Source organism: Balaenoptera musculus, chromosome 3, assembly GCF_009873245.2.
Source record: "Balaenoptera musculus isolate JJ_BM4_2016_0621 chromosome 3, mBalMus1.pri.v3, whole genome shotgun sequence".
Taxonomy (NCBI): domain Eukaryota; kingdom Metazoa; phylum Chordata; class Mammalia; order Artiodactyla; family Balaenopteridae; genus Balaenoptera; species Balaenoptera musculus.
This window is the reverse complement of record NC_045787.1, coordinates 151,413,282-151,435,520: the sequence shown is the minus strand read 5'-3', so window position 1 is coordinate 151,435,520 and position 22,239 is coordinate 151,413,282. Positions and strand designations below refer to the sequence as shown.

The following is a 22,239-nucleotide window of genomic DNA, read 5'->3' as shown; positions in this document are numbered from 1 at the left end:
CATAGGTAGGTACAGTTTTGAGAATGATTGATAAGGCCTAAATGATTAGAGTATGTCATTAATAGAGGAGTTTAATTTTAAAAGATCTTGCTATTATTTTTTAATATTTTTTCAAATTATTTTTAGGAACAGTTGAGTTATTTTGTGTGTCCTCACAATAATTGCACACATGAGAACAATATGACTTGTGTGACAATGCTTGCCTGCAGAGTCAAATTGAATTTACACCCTGGGATTCCCTGTATAGGTAGACAAATTAGGTATTCTCTGTAGTCTCATCTATGAGTTGAAATACTAATACCTAACTTCCCAAGAGTGGTTGTGAGGATTAAATGAGGTAATTTATATAAAGTAGCTGTTATTTTCACCATTTCTTGATTTATACCCTATATTCTTTTTTTTTTCTTTTTCTTTTTTTAATCTATATCTTTTTGGCTAGGCACTATGTGAGCTGTATTTGTCTGTGCTTTCCACAGGACAGACACTACAGAAACTTTTTTTAAAATTAATTCATTTATTTATTTTTTTGGCTGTGTTGGGTCTTCATTTCTGTGCGAGGGCCTTCTCTAGTTGCGGCGAGCGGGGGCCACTCTTCATCGCGGCACGCGGGCCTCTCACTGTCACGGCCTCTCTTGTTGAGGAGCACAGGCTCCAGATGCACAGGCTCAGTAGTTGTGGCTCACGGGCCCAGTTGCTCCACGGCATGTGGGATCTTCCCAGACCAGGGCTTGAACCCGTGTCCCCTGCATTGGCAGGCAGATTCTCAACCACTGCGCCACCAGGGAAGCCCTACCCTATATTCTTGATTTATACAGTATTCTATAGTCTATAAATGATTTTCCTATACTTTTGGTTTTAGTCCTATAGGAACCATATGAAATGAGCACAAATAGATACTATTTCCATTTTTATGTTACCATGGTACATCTTTTTTCCATCCATTTATTTATTTATTTATTTATCTATGAAGTGTTTTATGTAGGAAGTATATATCTGGGTCTTGCATTTTTATCTAATCTGACAATCTTTTTTTTTTTAAAACATCTTTATTGGAGTATAATTGCTTTACAATGGTGTGTTAGTTTCTGCTTTATAACAAAGTGAATCAGTTATACATATATATATATCCCCATATCTCTTCCCTCTTGTGTCTCCCTCCCTCCCACCCTCCCTCTCCCACCCCTCTAGGTGGTCACAAAGCACTGAACTGATCTCCCTGTGCTATGCGGCTGCTTCCCACTAGCTATCTATTTTACATTTGGTAGTGTATATATGTCCATGCCACTCTCTCACTTTGTCCCAGCTTACCCTTCCCCCTCCCCATATCCTCAAGTCCATTCTCTAGTAGGTCTGCATCTTTATTCCCATCTTGCCCCTAGGTTCTTCATGACCTTTTTTTTTTTTTTTAGATTCCATATATATGTGTTAGCATGTGATATTTGTTTTCTCCTTCTGACTTACTTCACTCTGTATGACAGATTCTAGGTCCATCCACCTCAGTACAAATAACTCAATTTCGTTTCTTTTTATGGCTGAGTAATATTCCATTGTATATATGTGCCACAGTCTTTGCCTGTTAGTTGTGTTTAGACCATTTATATTTAATGGGATTTTTGATATTTTTGGGTTTAGATTACCATCTTCCTATTTTTTATTTTTCCCATTTCTTCCCATTTTCCTTTTTCTGCTTTATTTTGAACTGAGTATTTTTCATAATTCTACTTTATTAGCTGGTTTATTAGCTAAACCATGTGTGTGTGTGTGTGCATGTGTGTGTGTGTGTTTAGCATTTGCTTTAGAGTTTGTAGTATACATCCTTATCACAGTATGCTTGTAATTGACATTATACTATGTCACATAGAGTAAAAGAATCTTGTAACAGTAAACTACCATTTCCCCCTCCTGGGCTTTATACCATTTTGCCATACATTTTACTTAGCCATATGTTAAAACCCTGCAATACATTGTTATTTTTGCCTTAAGCCATCTACTATCTTTTAAAGAGACAATAGATGTTCTTTTTGTTTGTTTGTTTTTCAAGCTTTTTCCTTCTGTTTCATTTTAGATAGTTTCTACTGCTATATTTTCCTTTTTTTAAAAAAATTTATTATTTATTTATTTGGCTGTGTTGGATCTCCATTGCTGCGCGTGGGCTTTCTCTATTTGCAGTGAGCGGGGGCTACTCTTCGTTGCGGTGCGCGGGCTTCTTACCGCGGTGGCTTCTCTTGTTGCAGAGCATGGGCTCTAGGCGCACAGGCTTCAGTAGTTGTGGCACACAGGCTCAGTAGTTGTGGCTCATGGGCTCTAGAGCGCAGGCTCAGTAGTTGTGACGCACGGGCTTAGTTGCTCTGTGGCATGTGGGATCTTCCCGGACCAGGGCTTGAACCCGTGTCCCCTGCATTGGCAGGAGGATTCTTAACCACTGCGCCACCAGGGAAGTCCCATCTACTGCTATATTTTCAACTTCATTAATCTTCTGCTGTGTCTAACCTGCCTTTAATCCCATACAGTTTAATTTTCATCTCAAACATTGTCATTTTAGTCTCTAGATTAGATCTTTTAACAAAAATCTTTGTCTCTACTTAACATGTTCAGTCTCTCCTCTTAGTTTCTTGAACATATAGAATACAGGTATAACCTTTAATATCCTTATCTGCTAATGCTATCATCTCTTTCATTTCTGAGGTGGTTTTGATTGATTGCTTTTTCTCCTATCATGGGTCATATTTTCTTGCTGTTTCATGTGCCTGGTAATTTTGGCTTTTTGTTTTACCTTGTTGGTTATTGGGTATTTTTATATTCACTTGAGCTTTATTATGGAACATGATTAAATTACTTGAATCATTTTGATCTTTTCAGGTTTGGGGTTTAAGATTTGTTAGGCAGGACCAGAGCAGCATTTAGTCTAGAGCTAGTTTATCCCCACTACTGATGCAAAATCTTTTGAGTACTCTACCCAATGCCCTCTGAATTATAAGGTTTTCCATGCTGGCTGGTGGGAAGAAGAGCTATCCCTGGCCTGTGTGAGCTGTGGGGATTGCTTCCTCTCTAATTAGAGTCTCATCCTTTTGAGTGGTTCTGTCCTGACCCCAGTAGTTTCCTCACAAATGTGATGATCTCAGGTGGAGAGTTCTCTCTCTGTGTGCAGCTCTGCTCTCCAGTCCTCTACCCTGCAAATTCTAACTGCCTCAGCTTCTTTGGACTTGCAGCTCCTTCACCTTAGGGTGGCTCTGCCTGGGTCCCCCTCCCTGCACTGTGGCCTGAAAACATCTCTCCAGAGAGTAAGCTGGGACAGTCCTTGGGCTCACTTCATTTTCCCCCCATCTCCCAAGGGTCACTGTCCTTCATTGCCTGATGTCCAGTATCTTGAAAACTGCCATTTCATATAGTTTGTCTAGTTTTCTAGTTTCAGATAGACTGAGCCTAGTCCCTGTTGGTATATCCATTTTGCAAACTAGAAAACTGGGGGTCTGAAATAGTAAGTAGCTGTGAGCTATTAGTGGAGCCAGAACTGGAATCTAGGCATTATACATCAATGCCTGATGCTTTTTCCACAATATCATACTGCCTTTTCTAAGTAACAATTTCCTCATGTAATTGAAACTTATCCTTTTATGCCTTAAAGCTTAATTTGAACCATTTTTGTTGGAAATTTAAAAAAAATGTTTAAGTACCCCCTGCCTTCTTAAACAGAGCATTTTGAATATATCTGAACCTCTTCATTATCAACATTACTTATAATCTTATGCAGTGGTTATCAACCCTATCTGACCCAAGTAATCCCTTTTTAATAAAATATTTTATAATGCCCTTTTATCCTGAAGAGTCTGAGCCCTTGACAATCATCAGGCTGGGTTGCTGCACTTGCTATTTACAGTTAGGATGGGCAAAGGAGTGCCAGCAGGTGCCTGGCATATTCCTCCCTGTCCCCACTGTATAAATGCAGCCTCCTCTCCCTACTTTTGAGGGTCAGTTACTCCTGCCAAAATGGTGACTCTTAGACTTCAGGTCCATGGACACAGAGTTCAAAGTGCCCTGGGGGGCAGCCATAGCTTATAGTTGAATGGACCCTTGCTGTGTGCCCTGGCAAGTGTAACACTCTTGAGAAGTAGGACCTCCAATCCTGCAGGACCCAGCTTTGTGAGGACAGCAAGCACAAAATCCCCCAGTGAGTCACGGGGCATGATGGTGAGTGGAGCTACTCTTGCTTCTACCCCTTGGTTCCTGGACCCATGCATTATTGGAAAAAAGTGTCATGTAGAGGTCCCTCATTTAATGCATATTCCACATCCTGAAAGATGGCACTGCAGTCTTTTAGCATATTGTCTCTGAATACTCTGAGCTGGTGCTTCACCTGTGCCTTCAAAAGGCAGTTCCAGTGTTCTGTGAGGCTGGCTGCTTCTGGCTGGTGCAGGATGTAATACAACCAGTGGATTCCATGGTCATGGGCTCACTCCTCCTCTTACTCTGCTGTAAAGTGGGTTCCCTGGTTGGAGGCTCTGTTATATAGGACTCCATACCTGTGGAATGGGGAATCTGTATGGATAGTGGTGCTGGCTGAGGCTCTGCAAACAGGGAAGACAAGCCCATACCTAGTATAGCTATCCATCCCTGTGAGGGACAAATTGCTGGCCCTTCTGGGATGAAGGGAGTTCAAAGTAGTTGGTTTGCCACCAAGTAGCCAGTTGGTCTCCCTGAGGACTAGTGCCTATCGCTGACAGGTTAGCCATTTCAGAGGCAGCAGTAGCTAGATTGACCTTGGTAATCTATATGCATGTTAGGGAATGCAGTGGATTCCTGCCCACCGCCCAGATCTGCTCTCCACCACTCTGACTCAGCTCTCTGCCCTTAGGAGGCTGACCTCTTTGCATTGCATCATCTGGGCTCCCTTGTCCTGTAGGTTTGGTCAGTGGGAGGCCCAGCAGATCAGAGAGTAAGACGAGAGAGAGATTATCCCCCAGCTCCTTACCTTCCAAGCCATGGTTTTGCAGAGGTGGTATCCCTTAACCAAAGGCCACAGCTCCTGTTGAGCTGACCTTTGTTTAGCTCCGAGCATTCACAGGGTTCCCACACAGTTTCTTCTTCTCCCCCCTGTAGCTAGAGATGGTAATGGCCTTCCACTGTTTATACTCCAGAGTGCTTCTTCAACATCCCCTGTTGGCTTCCCTTAATCTGCCCCACCATGTAGACAGTCTCTACAATCAGACTGTCTTCAGTCTGAGGATGCCATCTGTTCCTTCCAGGACCCCAACTTACAAAATAGAGTATTTTCTTCCTTGCCTTTTAAATTAAGCTGTAGACAGTAAACATATTTTCGCCTTTCCTTAATTCACTTGACAAATATTTGCCAGATCCTGTACTGCTCTTTGAGAAAACAGTGGTGAACAAGACAAATGGGTAACTTTGTCTTGTTAATAAAAAGGTAACTTCAAACAGTGATAAATGATCTCCCTGAGTAATCCTTCTGAGGACTGCAAATGAAGCCTCCTTAGATTGGACAGTCTGGGTAGGTCTTTTGGAGATAGTGAGTTTTAAGGACCTGAGGACCTTGACCTGAAGGAGGAGCTTGCTCAAAGATCTGAGAGCAGGATATTCCAGATAGTGAGGCGGTAGGCAAGGGCAAAGGCCAAAGAGACCAATGAGCTTGGCTTGTCTGATACACAGAAGCTTCTGGAATATGGTGAACAATACATGCAGGTGATGGGCAATTTGCCTATGTGTAGCAAGAACGATGTGCCAACTTGTAATATGGTGTTGGCCTCTTTTCAAAGAAGACAATCCAGTTTGCTGAGCAAGTACTTTTCAGACTATTTATTGGGCATATGCTAGATCTTAGCAAGACCTATCTCTGTATAACCACTTAACTGTGACCCCAAGTTACCTAAGGTCACAGCTACAAAGTTGCAGAGGTGAGATGCCAACCATTTCTGTTTTATTCCAATCTCGGAGGTAATTTTCCCCTCTAAATTAAGGGATTGAGGAGGAATATGTAAGCTGAAGGTCCTCAGCAGTGTTTGTTAAGAGATAAGTAATCTGTCCAAAGACGCTAATAAATCCAAAGATACCCAGAGAGTGGGAAGATATAACCGGTCTTTTTTTCAAAAACGGCTGTGGATTTGCCCAAATTACAAAGATCCAAGCAAGTCTGTTGTTTTTATTTGATTATTACTGGAGTTAGCGGGAGAGTTATGTGGGACCCATTTTAGGATACAAAATCCTGGTAGGAATCTGAGCCAGCAGAGAATGTGCTTGACTTCCAGCCTTGCCCCCCTTTCTTGAAAAAGACTGTTCCGGCCATTTGATTCTCATTCAGGCTTTCCTACTTTAACCCTGTGGTGTACATTTGCAACCGAATCGCAGTATAGGTTAAATGTGGTACATACTAGATGATTATTTTTGGCCAGGTTATGTTTCCACTACAGAATTAAGCCATCAGCTCATCAAAAGTTGGAGTTCTTTTTCCCTATCTTTTGCATTTGTTAAAGTCTCAATTTTCTCAAATGAAAGACTTCTCTAGGTCAGGAACAAGGTCTTACAATTTGTTTCCAGCACCGCACGTCTGGCACATAATAAATGGTGAGAGTATTAAATATTCTAAGAGGCATCCTTCCACTAGGCTCAATCCCGACCCTGACTGTGTCTGTATGAATGCGCAAGAGGTCGCTTTCCACCACCAAGCGGCGCTAGGGCACCATCTAGAAAGGATTCACTAAGTTTTCCACAGGGTTTGAAGTTTCGTACTTCAAAACTTCTGACACTTCAGTGTCAGGTTAATTCACAAGTCGAGGGGAATTTTCCCAACAAATGAATGATGCCGCAGCCAAGGGTAGGCTGCAGAAGGCGCTCTGAGTCTCTGGGTGCACCACAGACCTCTTGGGATCGCAGTTGGAACTCGGGCTGAGGAGTCGCAGAGGTGCATGCGCGGGAGTGGGTGCAGCCCGGCGTCCAGGGCAGATGAGGGCGGAGATGAGTGCTGCGCGCGGGGTCAGCCAGGTACGCGCTGGGGGGCTCCGAGGAGCCAGCTCCCTTTCCGCCCCCGCCCCCGCCCCCTCGCCGCGCGGGGCCGGCCTGGCCGCTCCTCCCCTGGGTGGGTCCCGGCTCCTTTTCTGGCAGGGTCTATTTGCATAGAGGAAACTGCCCAAAGTGGCCGCTGTGGAGGAGCTGGCGGCAGGGAAGGGGGCGTGCGCCGCGGTCCGCTGCTGCCCGGAGGCCAAGCCCCGCGCCGGGCCGACCTCGTGCCTCGGGCTCTCCAGCACGCTCCAGCACGCTCAGCCAGCGACCCGGCTCTGTGCACCGTCCCCTCTGAGAGTCCACCCGCGACGAGCACACCATGAGCCCAGGCCAGGGCGCCGGCGGCGACGCGCGGAAGGGCTGCCGGGCGGGCGGCGGCGGCGGCGCGGGGCGCCCCGCGACGGCAGCTGGGGCCTGGGCGGTGAGCGCGCTGTGCCTGCTGCTCTCCGCCGGCTCGGCGGTCGCCTGCCTGCTGCTGGGCGTCCAGGCGGCCGCGCTGCAGGGCCGGGTGGCGGCGCTCGAGGAAGAGCGGGAGCTGCTGTGGCGCGCGGGGTCGCCGGACACCCTGGTCGCCTGGGCCGAGCCGCAACTGGAGCGCCTGCTGCGCGAGGTAAGTCGCCGAGCGCGGGGCTGGGAGTGTCCGTGCGCCGGGAGCCGTCGCGGTGAGGAGCGGTCGCCCGCCAGCCGTGAGCGCCCGAGCAGCCTGCGCGGGGTCGGGGGTGGGGTGGGGTGGGGAGGGAGGCCGGGGTGCTGGCGGCCGAGGGGTCCTGCTGTTCCCGCTCCAGCCTCAGGGTCGGCCTGCGTGAAAAACAACCTAGAAGGGCTGTTTCGGGGACGAGCAGGGGGAGGAAGAGGAAAGACTGCGGACTTTGAAATAACAGATCTGGGGGCGAGTCTCCACTGGTGTGTGCGCTCGGACCGGTGGCTTCCCGCCTGCGTTAAGCGCCTGCCTTCCTACCTGTGCCGGGATAATGAAGAAGCTCTTGCGGGAAGTGTGTGGTGACTTCTGTCACTGGTTGCAGCTACTGTTCCCAACGCTGATATACCTGCAGAGGTGTGGGACCCCCAGCAGACCGGAGGTTTCCTGGTGGCGGGAAACCTCAGTCAGACCCTGGCCGGGGCCCTTGGAGGGACACGGTCAATCCAGCCTGCCCTGTCCACCCTCCGGCCCCTCAGGAAAGTGTTTCAGAACAGCTCCATCTTGGAGATGCTGTGCTGTGCCTGGGGCTGCTTGGGCTCAGCGCTCACCCAGGGCAACCCAGACCTGAGGGGGTGCCAACATCAGCTTGGCAGGGTGAGGGGAATAAAAAACAGTCCGGGCCAAAAAATACAGATTCTGGATTCGGTCGACGCCACCTAGGCGATGCCACCTGGGCATTGTGGACACAGCAGATGCTGAGTTTCCTTGCTGGAAGCATCATATGAGACTCTCTGACACTTCTGTTAAGGTTGCTGCTATGTGTCTTCAAATCAGGAGCCACATTTGGAACTTCAAATCTCTCACCCATCATGCTGATCAAAACCTCCAGCTTTTGTGCAGCAGGGCACCTCCGCATAGAACAGTGGTGGTAGACTGGCCAGAGCGCCTCTGGTTGTGCTGGCCTCCCTTGCCTGAGCCATCCTCTTCTTCCTAGGAAAAGCAGCTACCCCAAGATCGCAAGCATACTCCCCAAAGGGGCATCCTCAACTGTAGTATGAATAGCACCACAGTGTTTCAAGGTAGAGGAGAGGATGGGCAAGGCTGTTACTACCATTTCCCCTGAACTGTGCCCAGCTGTGATCTTTATTAAAGTAGCTGTGTATCCATTTTTGAGTTAATTTGGATTCTTTAAGGTGAATGGGGGAAGACTGTACCATGCCTTTTGTGTTCACCATACCTATTTCTTAGTCACTTATTTAAGCCAGTATTACATCTCTTCTAACTTGGTTTTGGGCAAAATTGCTGCTTCATGAAATGATTTCCTATGTTCCTCTTGAAAGTGCCTGCAGATTTTAGAAATCTCTCTGGAGCCCTGCTGGCAACTCCTGGTGATGGTTTCATAATTGCAGCCCATTGCCTTTTGGCAAATCCTTAGAGACAAGGGTGTTGAATTGATTTATGGAGGGCCAGTAAAATTTCTACCTGTTAGTGCTATAACTGTGACTGTTCTTTCGAATAGGGGGCCTTTTTTACTTAATAAAAAATAAACTGCAAGCTTTGATTGAGTAAATCAGAAATCCCAGTAAAACCTTTTAGAAGGAACTTGCAAATTGTGTCCATTCTAATAGGGAGGAGAGTCCTGGGAAAGCAGCCACGGCTGAGATTTTCAAGTCCTGAACTATGCAGATCACAGGAGGCTTCGTCCTGCTTCCAAGGAGTTATTGGGCAGAGTATTCCCCCTGTCTCTCCCTCTCTGTTTCTCTCTCTCTCTCTCTCTCTCTCCATACCACCCCCCCGCCACCCCACCCCCCACTTCTTTCCTCTTCATTAGTAAGGGGAAGGGAAAATTTCAAATCCTGGGATTTCCACTTGAAATTCGCTATACCATTCTGCAGGCTATACCATTAGCATAGGACACATCTTAGCACTTCGTGCTACTAGCTAACCAAGTTTGGTGTTGAGGAGTCTCTACTTGGAGCATCTGAGATGCCACACTATGAATGCAGTTAGGGTTCAGCTTCTGGCTCTTTAAGTATCGCTGTGAAAAGGCATCTCTTTCCCAGGGCACCAGTCTGTTCCTGCTCCTAGCCATTCTTCTCACAAATGTCACTGGATGGGAAATGTACATGGCCTGGCCAGTGACCCTGAGAGTCCCTGGCTGAGATGAGGGGACTCATGGGAGGTGCATAGTGGGAGTTGGTAATTGGGTTTAAATAGATGTGAAGATAATTTAGAAAAACTATTCGATATGAAGGACAAATAAATAATGAACTGAAAATCTCTTAAAGAAAGAACCTTTGTACTTGAACATGTTTTTCAGTTCTAATTTGTTCTCAGTGAAGCATCCTTTCAGCCTGTGCTGAAGTAGTTGTGTATGTGAGGATGCCTGCAGCTTGTCCTTTTACCAACAATCTTGTTTTCAGAGAATAGAAATCCTTGCCAACCATACACAACTTTAATGTCAGAAAAAATAAATAAAAAATAAGCCAACAGAAGCCACTGTTAATATGGGACCCACTGTCTTTGTTCCCTTGGGAACAGAACTGTGAAATAACTTCTTTGGGACTGGCTGATGTGCCTGATAATGTAGATATAGAAGCTACAAAAAAGAAATATTCATGATAACTCATGATTATTAAAGACCCTTCCCATGGTACAAAATAAAGAAATGGTTTTCAGAAAATAAAAGCAAGATTTTTGAGCAAGAGTCATTAACAATAGTATCTTCAGTATGACCCAAAAATATAAATGCAAAACAAGCATCTGATATTATGCTTTTAAAGTTCTTTAAAGAGCTTGCCTCGGTAATCAACCCCCCCCCATTAGTTATACCTATAGTTACAGTATTACAAAAGCTTAAATTTTAGAGTAAATAAAATAGCTGCTATACTACAGTAAAAATTTTAATGCAAGGATTAAAGAAATATTTAGTTGTATTCAGAGGAAACTATTTTCAGCTTACAATGGATTTATTGTTGGCTATTGGTCTTCCATTCTCCAGACCAATCAGTTTGAAAACAAGAAAAACCCAGAGACTCAGGGTAAAATTCAAGCCCTTTGCTTCCGTACCATCAACTATATATATTGGTTAAGTTACCATAAAACCCAGAATCAAATGTAGCTTTATTTGGCCTCTGTGGCAGCTTGTCACTTATCAGGACTGCTCTAAGGTGTATGCTTTAATAAAAATGCCAATTTTTGAATCCCATGGCACAACTGGAGATGGAGTATAAATCATAGCTACATTTGTTTCCTTGACATTTCCTGGCTCCCAAACCAAAAAAGTTTCCAGTTACTTCCTGGCATGCTCACTTTATCTCTCCACTCTTTTTTTTTTTTTTTCTTGTTTTTTTTTGCATAAGTTTAGGAGAGCTTTATAATAATAGCAGTATGTTTAGAACGAGCCAACTGTTGGGGCATTCCTTTCACAGATATATTTTGGAATTGTTGAATTGGACTTTTGCACATTAGCTTTGAAGATTTGCAACATCGCTCCTGAAGTTCAGGGATCTGTAAGCTGAATGAATTTATACCAGCAGGCAGAGAGGGGTAGATGATAAATGGGGTTTCAGGCCCACTATTTCCTAGTCCTGGCATCTAACCTCTTTAACTTCCTGAGCTCCAGCTTCCTCTTCCCTAATACGATGGTCACAACTACCTGTGTACTGATGAGCAAATAAGATAATGCAGAGGAAAGTGTTGGTCAGTAAGTCTTTTGATGGCGAGTACCAAAATCCCCCAGTGTGATTCCTTAAACAGTACAGTCATTGAATTCTGTTGCATAACCTGAGAATCCTGGAAGTCAGCCTGCAGATCCTGGGTTAGTTCAATGACTTGGCCATGACTGGGGTGCCAGGTCATTGTCTGCCATTCTCTTGGTCTTTCCTCATGGTCACAATATGGCTGCTGCAGCTCCAAGCACATGTCTTCACACAAGAATAGCCAAGGTAGAAGGGAAGAGGGCAGGAAAAAGCTATCTTCTCAAGAGGCTTTCTTTTTCATTTGAGTCAGGGAACTTTCCTTATAGCCACCAGCCAGAACCAGGGCCAGTGATCATCATCATCCTGTCAAGGGTGATGGGGTTGCCACAGGAGGCCAAGCTTGACGAATCCTCTGAGTCTGGGCATGTTGCCAGTGGAACAAAATTGTAGCTTTGTGAGGAAGGGAGCCTAGGAATGGCTATTGGGGAACAACCAACAGTGTCAGATGGGTACCCTAGAATGTTGTCCTAGAGGAGGACAGGGTGGGGGTGGAGGGAAGGGGAAGTCATCCATTGTTTATTGTTTAAAACTGTGGAACTGCCACCGTTTTCATAACCATACCCCCTTCACTGCTCCACACTTTGGGAACACTCCCCAGCTGCGAAATTTCTGTTTCCCTCAGGGTCCTGCTCTCCAGCCCTGCATCTAACCATAGTAGTCAAAGGCAAGGTTGATGCATTTGGTGTTCTCTCTGGCTCAGTCCCATGCTTTGTAGTTTGTGGTCTTTAACCCTTAAGTGCATGCTGTTCTGATCCCAAAGTGACTGACTGGAGTGGCCTCCTCACTGGGGATGGCACTCTAGGGTCCTGCTTTCCAACTCTTTCCACATCATGGCATACACAAAAAATGATGACACCTGCACATCACCCTGCAGTAAGTGGAAGAGGCTGCTCGGACTGGAGGGAACTGGCCCAGCCACTCCGAGGACCAAGGAGATCAGTGCACCTGAAAACATGTGTGGTGCCCTGTACCCATCAGGTGTGCCTAGGCAGCTGTGCTCCCCCTCCTCACCCCAATCCTGGCCACAGGCCCCCTTGGCTTTTTCAACAGCCATATCTCACTGTGGCCTCCAAATCCCCTTCCAGAGGATCATGGAAGAATCATGGTCCCCAGAGCAGGGTGTCTCTTTTTTTTTTTTTTTTTTTTTTTTATTCACACACACACACACTGTATTTTATTTTTACAAGACATAAATAGACTGACACCAAGCATTGTACATGGATGACCACAACAAAAGCAACAATGATTGCAATTACCAAACATGAAACACACTCATACTATGTCATAATATTGACATTCAGTCCAGTAATCCTCCACTGTAACAGCTCCTTTACTTTGCAGTGAAAATTGATTTGTATATTCTTTGCCTCTGAGTCCTTGTGGGATTTTTTTTTTTTTAAATTCAGACAGAAAGTCACAAAAATTATACTCATCCTCATCAGTTCACTCAGTCCCATGTAATTAATTTTTTTTTCATCTTGATCTTTTGTTAGCACTTTTATGAGTTCATCAGTTTTTCATTAGAGTTCTGAAAATGCTTATTCATTCAGTTCAGCAGTACAGTCAGGGTGTCTCTTTTACCTTCATTGAGCATCATCTCATTCGAGTCCACCTTTCTAGTTGCCTTTGGATCCTTATACTTTCAAATAGCAACGTGAAAGGACCCCAACTCAGACTGGCTTAATTAAAAAGGGAATTTAACTGAAATGTCCAGGGAAATGCCTGCTCAGGCACAGCTAGAGGTGCCTTGATTTTGTGTTTCTTTGAGTTGGCTCCATATTTGTCAAGGATGCCCTCACTCTTCCCCATGAAGTGGCAGAGCAACTGTCAGCAGCTCCAGGTCCCTATCCTCAGCATTAGAGTTTCTCTTTCCCAATAGTCCCCCTGATTCACTCCAATGGTCAATACGGATGACCTGCACCAGTCACTGAGATAAGCCAGGCAGCATCTCTGATCTCTGCGGGGGAGGGGGTGGGGGTTGTGTGCACCTGTGCACATCTGCGTGTACCCCACTGGAGCTGAAAGGACCAGGAGTAGAGGATGGTTCCCCAAAGGACAATTTGGAGTGTTGTTATTAGAAGGGGAAGAAGACAGGGGGCTGGTAAAACCAAGTAGATGACCATCCAAGGAATAACAAGAGAGAGGCTTGGGCAACAAGCTGGAGCCACATTCTGGAGAAATTCTTCCTCAACGGCTTGAAATCCAGCTAAAGGATTTTTGATCTAATGGGCTAGGCAGTAGGTTGGTAGGTGTTTGTTCTGCAGGTGTTTATGTATATTGATAAATTTGGGTTTACCTGTGGTAGGATCAAAATCTGTATTTCTCTTTGAATATAATGCACTCACAAAATGTGAGCTTAACAAGTTATAGGATAACTTAAAATCTTAAAACTTTCCCACAACAGCATCTTGAATTGTGGAAGACAGAGGTTATTGTCCTTGTTTTACAAGGGAGAAATGTCACTAAGAGGGAGGCCATGACCTGTTCCAGGCACACAGGCCAGGCCTGGGCTCCCTCAGGTCAGCAGGAGGCCTTGGAAGGAGGAGTGATAAGGATGGGTGTGTTCTCTCCACCCTTTGTATGAGTTTCACGTCCAGCCGAGGGCAGTCAGGGCCGCCTGCTCCTGGGGCCCACCTTCCTCGGCCCACTTTCTTTTCTTTTTTTTTAAATCTTTATTGAATTTGTTACAATATTGCTTCTGCTTTATGTTTTGGGTTTTTGGCTGTGGGGCATGTGGGATCTTAGCTCCCCGACCAGGGATAGAACCCACACCCCCTGCATTGGAAGGCGAAGTCTTAACCACTGGACCGCCAGGGAAGTCCCCCTTCAGCCCATTTTCATCTGCTTCCCGGGGAGTGTTCTCCCCATAGGAGTGTACTCATGAGAAAGGAGGCTCCTCTCCGGACTGGTTGAGGAGTCTGTTGGGGTGCCCTGAGTCCCAGTGACCTGGAGCAGTGAGGCCAGGAGGTTGCCCAGCTTTGCCTGGTGCCATGTGTCATGGTGGCCTTGAGGGGCCCGAGTTTGAAGAGGAAGTGCTCTGGACAAGGAATCAGAAGGCCACTGTCTTTAGTCTGTTCAAGCTGCTGTTACAAAATACCACAGACCGGGTGGCTTAAACAACAGATATTTATTTCTCATAGTTGTGGAGGCTAGGAAGTCCAAGATCAAGGCGCCAGCAGATTTGGTGTCTGGTGTAGACCTGCTTCCTGGTTCATAGGCGGTCTTCTCCCTGTGTCCTCTCATGGCAGACAGAAGGGTTGAGGGAGCTCTCTGGGGTCTCTTTTATAAGAACACTAATCCCATTTATGAGGTCTCTACTCTCATGTCCTAATCACCTCTCAAAACCCCCATCTCCTAATCCCATTACAGGGGGGCGGGGGGCTCAATGATTCAGTCTATAGCAGCCCCCACTACCTGCTGGCTGTGTGGCCTAGGCTGGTCCAGAGCCTCAGTTCTCTACGCAGGAGGCAGGGCTGAGAGCACTGCTCAGCCTGTGGGGAGGGGCCATGGTGATTCAGGAAGAGAAGGGAGGGCTGGACAGAGTAGCTTGTACAGCCCAGGGTGAGCTCTGAGCACTAGATCCTGCTGTTCTTCAGTGTCAGGATCCCAAAGGCCTTTGGTGTAATCCTACACCTTCAGGGAGCCCTCTCCTTCACCACAGATTTCTACACATTTCCCCCTTTTCCCTTAATAATTCTGACCCCTGCCCCCCACTCGGCATTGTTAGGTGTTGGTGGGAGATAGAGTTCTTTCAAACCCTTTTCTCTTTGCTCAGCTCCCACTGCTCCTGGGCTGTGGCCACCTCCTTTAGGATGTTAGACCTAATGTTGGGAAATAGCACACCTGCTTGGCAACCCTTCCCCTTCCTCCCTTTTTAAAATTTAAATAACCAAGATGTATGTCGATTTAACATGGTTAATGTTATTGATAATCCCACCACCCTAAAACAAGGACATTTAACCTCTTGCATGATTCCTTCCAATTCTTATATGGATGGACAGATTTATGTGTACCTAAGTGCACACATCATTTACACCTTGCTTCTGTATATTCCAACCTTTTATCAAAAACATTTTTCAGGTGCTGCACAGTCTTTATGGTCATGTTTCATGACCACATAGGATTCCATCAGTGGAATCTGCATCCCTTTATCAACACAGCATCTAGGCCTCTCCACATCTTCGTTGGCACAGTACAGCTGATGGTTTTATGGGGAAAGTTTCTTACTTCTGTTATTTTTTATGATGTAGAGTACCTGCCTAAAGAGGATCATTTTTAGGGCTTTGTTTTTTGTCTTGATTTTGGAACATCCAAGTTTGTCCATGACATACATGTTCATTCTCCTGTGGAATTCCAAAACTGTTGCACCACTGTGAAATCATGCTTCAAGTTTTATGATGGGAAAAGTGGGTTCAATCTGTCTTTTGGTTGAATTTTTATTTCAATTGGATTTGTTGTTGTTGAAAGCAAAAGCAAAAAGTGAATGATAAAGAAGTCTTAAAATAAGATTTGGAAGAACTCTGAAGATCTTATCTCAGAATTAGGCTCATTTGTTGGTTTGGTGCAGAACCCTCCTTGAGCAGTGTTTTGCAGTGCTGGGCACTGCACTTGGTCTGCGCTGCGATTTCTAATTCTGTGAGCAAATGTAACTCTGTTCGGTAAACTTCTCTGTAGCCCACACACGACCTCCAGCTCTTCCCCAATCGATTTTCTCCATGTGTAGGATCAGGATTAATCTTTAATTGTTGACACAGACACTTAGAAAACATCCCTTCATCATGTCTGGAAACATATTTCAGTACTAAGCACCAACCACTGGGAGAAAAAATAAGTTTGCAGATACAGTTTTTTAAAAAAAAATATTATGTCTCCCCTACCAGATTTTATTTTATTTATTATTATTATTTTTTGCACCGCATGGCATGTGGGATCTTAGTTCCCCGACCAGGAATTGAATCCGGGTGCTCAGCAGTGAAAGTGCGGAGTCCTAACCACCGGACCACCAGGGAATTCCCTGCAGATATAGTTTTAAAGAAAGGCATGTCACTGTACTCCTGGAGACTACAGGGGAAACAGTTGAGGGCCTCCCAAGTACCCGCCCTGGACAGAAGGGTCACGTATTCTTCCTTGTGGTGTTTCTTAACAGCGCCATCCCAACCCCTGAGAGATAGGCTTCACCCTCCCAGAAGTGACAGTGACCAGCCCCAGGTGGCAGCGTGCACCCGAGCCTGGGTGACCTGATTCCTAGCTCTGAGCCTTTTCTGCAGCCTCACAGCAGCCCCCCATGGAAACAATACTTTAGCTTGGAGCAGTGGCAGCTTTTTCTGCCAGTGTGGACATCCTCCACAGGTGTCCGATGTGGAGGGTGGTGGGGAAGACTTCAGCTTTAAGCAGAACTGGGTTCACATCCCAGCTCTGTCATTTCTCAGCTGTGTAGCTTCAGGTAAATGGCTGTTTTTCCAAACCTCAGTTTGCTCATCCGTTAAATGGGGATTATAGTACTTGCCTCATAAGGTTTCTGTGGGGATTAAACAAGTTGATATGTCCAAAGAGCTTAGTGCATCGTACACATCCTGAAAATCGTTCTTCTTGTTGGCATTCTTCTTTGACTGAATCCAGAAGGAATGTCTCTGTTTGCTAATTGGACAGGAGGTCCTGTGGTTACAAGGATGATCTTAAGATCTTTTTACCACTGGGGTTCTGCCATCCTGTTAAGGCCATACAGACGCGAAAAAGGTATTAACACATGTCCAGTCTCTGAGTCAATGATGGAGAAATGTGACTTGGTTGTTGAAGAAAGGCAAAGACTGCATTAGCTTCATAGCCACGTTTTTTCAGTCTCTCATTTGAGCACAATGAGATTTTCCACTTAAATAAAAAATTTCAGTTTTGACCAAAATAAAAATCTAATTATTCACGAAAATTTTATGGATTTTTTTCAAACAGCCAATAAATTTGCTTTAACTAATGTTAATCTGTTTTTGTGGTTGTGCAGTATGGCACAAATACTCCCAAATGCTCATGATTAAACTAATGAATTGGAGGCCTCACACACATCTGCTTCGATTCATATTGGTAAATGAGAAAACCTTTATTTTTCTGATGTAGCCACAAAACCTTGAGGGGGGGGGGAAGTGCCTTCCAATGGGTAATATGAACTTTTAAAACAAAATTTGCTTCCAACTTTATGTTGTGAAACAAATCATAAAGTAGTTAGAAAGAATTCTGGTGTTTTCAGAAGACAATTTAAATAAAATCTACTTAACTTGGGCCTCCAAGGAGGATCATCACACAAAAACCAGGGTCTATCCATTTATTGAACTGTGCCTTTTTGTGTGATGTATGGTCTGTTATCATCTGCAGCATCTTGTTTTCAGACCCATCTTGTGGTTCAGACGAACAAAGGACAAGTTCACATGGCGATGGGATTAGAGTATGTGGGTGTGAGGGTGAGCCAGTGCTAGGGCTGGGAGAGTGCAAGAGTGTGCATGCGTGTGGGTGTGCATGCGTGTGAGAGCAAGTGTGCACACATGTGAGCATGCTGCCTGTGTGTGAGTGTGTATATACATGTGAGTGCACGTATGTGTCTAAGTGTGTATATGAATATAAGTGTGTGCATGTGTGGGGGTGTGTATGAGCGTGTGCATGCACATATGCACACTTATGTGCACACAGGAGCTGGGAAGGAAGCGGGAGGGGTGAGACCAGCCTGACCTCTTGCCTCCCCACAGAAGTTGTCCCACCTGGAAGACCCTCTGACTGGGCCTGGCACAGTTCATGCTCTTGCTCCAGAGCTGGGAGACCTGGGTTTGAGCCTGGAGCTGCCTCTAAACTGGCCACCGTGTCCTGGGACAAATTAGTTGGCTTTTCCAAGCCTCAACTTCCTCCTCTGGAAAAAGGGTGATGGTGTCTGCTTCACTGCTTTTCTGTGAGGATGGAGTAAGGCCCTTCCCAGGACTGCCCCGGACAGTGAGGGGCCGGGAGTTCCCTCCTTAACCACTCCCCACTTGGCTAATCCTAGCTTCGGGGCTGCCGGGACTGCTAACATCAATGCCAGGTCCTTCCTGGGGACAGTTCCTCCTCCTCCTTCCGGCTCCTATGATGAAGCTCACGCCTTAGGCGTGGCCTTGAATGAGTTGAGCTGGAAGAAGCACCATAGTATAACTCAGCCCAGCCGGTCCTGGTTCTGCTGATGATCTCTTCCTGGGCTTTTGTTCAGTTAGCGCTGCCTCTCTGAGTCCATGCCGTAGGCAGGTCTGGCCACTGAGCATTCTTCTCACTCATCTTCCTAAATATTCTCAGCGGTGTCTCCCTCTCCTCACCCCATCAACCCTCAGTGCCTCCCATCGCCTGTGGGCCGGTAAGGTGAAAACTTCTCAGTCTGCCTGGCATCAAGGCCCCAGGTCCATTCAGCCTTCTCTCACTTCAGTTCACTTGGGGATGCTGGGGAATCTGAAGGAGACATGGGGTTGGGGTCGGGGTGTCTGAGGGACCCCATCTGTGTCAGTGTGCTGGTGCTGCCCTAACAAAGTACCACAGTCAGGGTGGCTTAAACAACAGATGTTTCTTTTCTCGTAATTCTAAAGGCTAGAAGTCCAAAATCTAGGTGTCAGCAGGTTGGTTCCTCCTGAGGCCTCTCTCCTTGGCTTGCAGATGGCCATCTTCTCCCGGTGTCCTTCTGTGTGTATCTGCGTCTGAATCTCCTCTTTTTAAGAGGACACCAGTCATATTGGATTAGGGCCCTAATGACCTCACTTTAACTTAATTACCTCTTTAAAAACCCTATCCCAAATACAGCCACATTCTGAAGGATCAGGGGTTAGGACTACAACACGTGAATTTTGGTGGGGGACACGATTCAGCCCATACCACCATCTAATCAGACTTGACACATCAGGGAAACTCCAGGCGTTCACTGTGGGCAGTATCAAGAGGGCAGGGGTCGGCAGGAACAGTTGGAGCCCGGTGTGGGGATTCAAGCAGGCCTGACATGGCAGCTGGGCTGTGGTATGGAGGAGGCTGGGAGGCCACACATGGGAGCAGCCTGAGGGCTCTCCTCAACATGTCAGAAGCCATGATGGAGGGAATTCCCTGGTAGTCCAGTGGTTAGGACTCTACACTCTCACTGCTGAGGGCCCAGGTTCCATCCCTGGTTGGGGAACTAAGATCCCACAAGCCGCTCTGTATGGCTTAAAAAAAATAAAAGCCATGATGGAAACTGTTCATTCCCCTCCCATGGCTGTTGATGGGATTTCTTTCTGTCAGGCCAGTGTGATGAACCTTAGAAAGCGGGTTCTGATGGGAAGTCATGTGTGTGTCCTTGAAAAATAATGAATGGGAACATGAATTAACGATTACTGAAGACTTGCATTTTGTTTGCAGACCAAACCTTTCAAAACACACTTCTGTATTTTGGGACTGAACAGGGACCTTTAAGGAAATGTTTGCCGTTGTGGTTTAGGAGAGAGTCACTCAGCATGCCAATGGGAGTCACTGATTAAACCCACATTGCTAAGAGAAAAGTTTCTGAGCTCCTGCCAAATGCCTGGTTTGGGCTAGCTGCTCTCACTGGTTGTCTTCACCTGGCTCTGCCATGATGTTTACCTGACCCTGAGGTGGAAGCTGAGGCTCAGGTTGGTGAACTGATGCTTCCCGAGCCCAGGATGCCTGACCCACCAGCCGGCCAAGCCTGTGGGAGCCAGGACCTGGGTGCCCTTGTCCTTTGGCTTTTGTTAGGTTATACTTGAAGTGCACTGAACTCCACATATTTGAAATGTGTAATTTGCTACATTTTGACATATGTGTACACCTGTGAAATCCCCACAGATGAACATGTCCATGACCCTCAAAACTTTCCTCTTTCCCCCTTGAATTCTCTCCCTTCCATTGTTTCCCACCTGCCATGCAAGTATTGCTGATTTCTACACAATTAATTAGCTTTCCTCTTTTTAAGATTTTTGTAGGAATGGAATCACACAGTATGTATTCTTTGTGCGGGGAGGGGAGCCTGGTTTCCTTCACTCAGTATAATTATTGAGAGTTTCTCTGATTCTTTTGCATACATTGTTAGTTCATTCTTTTTCATTACTGAGTAGTATTATATGGCTATACCACAATTTGTCTATCCATTCACCTGTTAATGGATATTTGGGTTATTTCCAGTTTGAGGCTGTTACAAATAAACATCCATGAACATTCATGTCCAAGTCTTTGTATGGAATATACTTTCATTTCTCTTGGGTATAATACTTTGGAGTGGAATGGTTGATCATCTGATAGATGTGTGATTAACTTTTTAAGAAACTGCCAAACCATTGTTCAAAAACATTGTATCATTTTACATTCCCATCAGCAGTATATGCGAGTTTCATTTGTTCATATAATGTCTTTTTTCTTTGGCCGCTTTTAAGATTTTCTCTTTATCCCTGGTTTTAAGCAATTCAATTATGATATGCCTTGGTGTAGTTTTCTTCATGTTTATTTTGCTTAAGTTTCATTAAGAGTCTTGAATCTGTGAGTTTATAGTTTTCATCAAAATTTGAAAAAGTTCTTGGCCATTTCTTCTTCAAATATTTTTTTCTGTTCTGCTCTTTTTCTCCTCTCCCTTGGGACTGCAATTACACACGTATTAGGCCACTTGAATCCCAAAGTTCATTGACATGCTTTCTTTTTAAAATAATAATTTTCCTCTGTGTTCATTTTGGATAGTTTCTATTGCTGTTTACTAATCTTTTCCTCTGCAATGTTTAATCTTGCATTAATCCTTTCTACCCTATTTTCCATCTCAGACATGATAGCTTTCATCTCTGGAATTTCAGTTCAGGTCGTTTAATATCTTTGATCTCTCTACTTAGGCTTTTGAACATACACTATGCAGTTATATTTCTTGTTTTAAGGTCCTCGTGTGCTAATGCTAACACCTATGGCAGTTGTGGGTCATTTTCAATTAACTGATTTTTCTGCTCATTATGGGGCCTATTTTCCTGCTGGTAATTTCTGATTATATGCCAGGCATTTATGAATTTTACCTCTTTGGGTGCTGGATATTTTTATATTTCTATCAATATTCATGAGCTTTGTTATGTCATAGATGTTACTTGTAATAGTTTGATCCTTTTGGATCTTGTTTTTAAGATCCATTAGGTGGAATCAGAGCTATATTTAGTGTAGGGTTGATTATTGCCTACCACTGAGGCAGGACCCTTCTTGGTACCCTACTCAGTGTCTGAACAGATGCTCTTCCCAGCCCTGTGTGAGAGCTGGGCACTGTTCCCTCTAATCCTTTCCCTGGCTTCAGGTTGTTTCTTCACACACGTGCTGATCAACCCTCTGTGGAATACCCTGCGAGGACCCTTGAAGGTCTCCGTGGTTCTCTGTGTGCAGCTCTCACCTACCAGGTCCTCTGCTCTGCAAACTCTAACTACCTTGGCATCCCTGCACTCACAGCTGCCAGGTTCCACCCGTATTTCCTCTCCCTGTGCCACATCCTGGAAACTCTCCCCAGGCAGGAAGCCAGAGTAGTCGTTTTCTGTGTCTCTGAGGATAAGTCTCTTTCCTTGCTTGATCCCTATATCTTCAAAACCTTTGCTTCATATATCTTATTTGTGGGATTTCTATTTTTGTTTGGGTTTTTGATATTGTTTTGGGCAGGAGAGTAAATCTAGTCATTACTACTCCCTCTTGCCTGGAAGTAGAAAACCATAATGTGACCTTTTAAATTTGGGGTAATAATTTTAGATTTATAGAACCATATTGTACCTATGTACCTATGTAAATCTAGTCATTGCTACCTCATCTTGCCTGGAAGTTGAAATCCATGATGTAGCC

The 22,239-nt window shown here is 45.3% G+C and overlaps 1 protein-coding gene across 1 annotated transcript in view; it reads left to right on the top strand.

Moving 5' to 3' along the window:
• Nucleotides 1–7,195: 7,195 nt before the first annotated feature.
• COL23A1 (collagen type XXIII alpha 1 chain) overlaps nt 7,196–22,239 on the top strand; it is a 366,383-nt gene continuing 351,339 nt past the window's right edge. Inside the window, exon 1 of the mRNA XM_036849338.1 lies at nt 7,196–7,621. Coding sequence (XP_036705233.1) covers nt 7,331–7,621 — 291 coding nt within the window. The 5' untranslated portion in view covers nt 7,196–7,330. The remainder of the gene's footprint in view (nt 7,622–22,239) is intronic.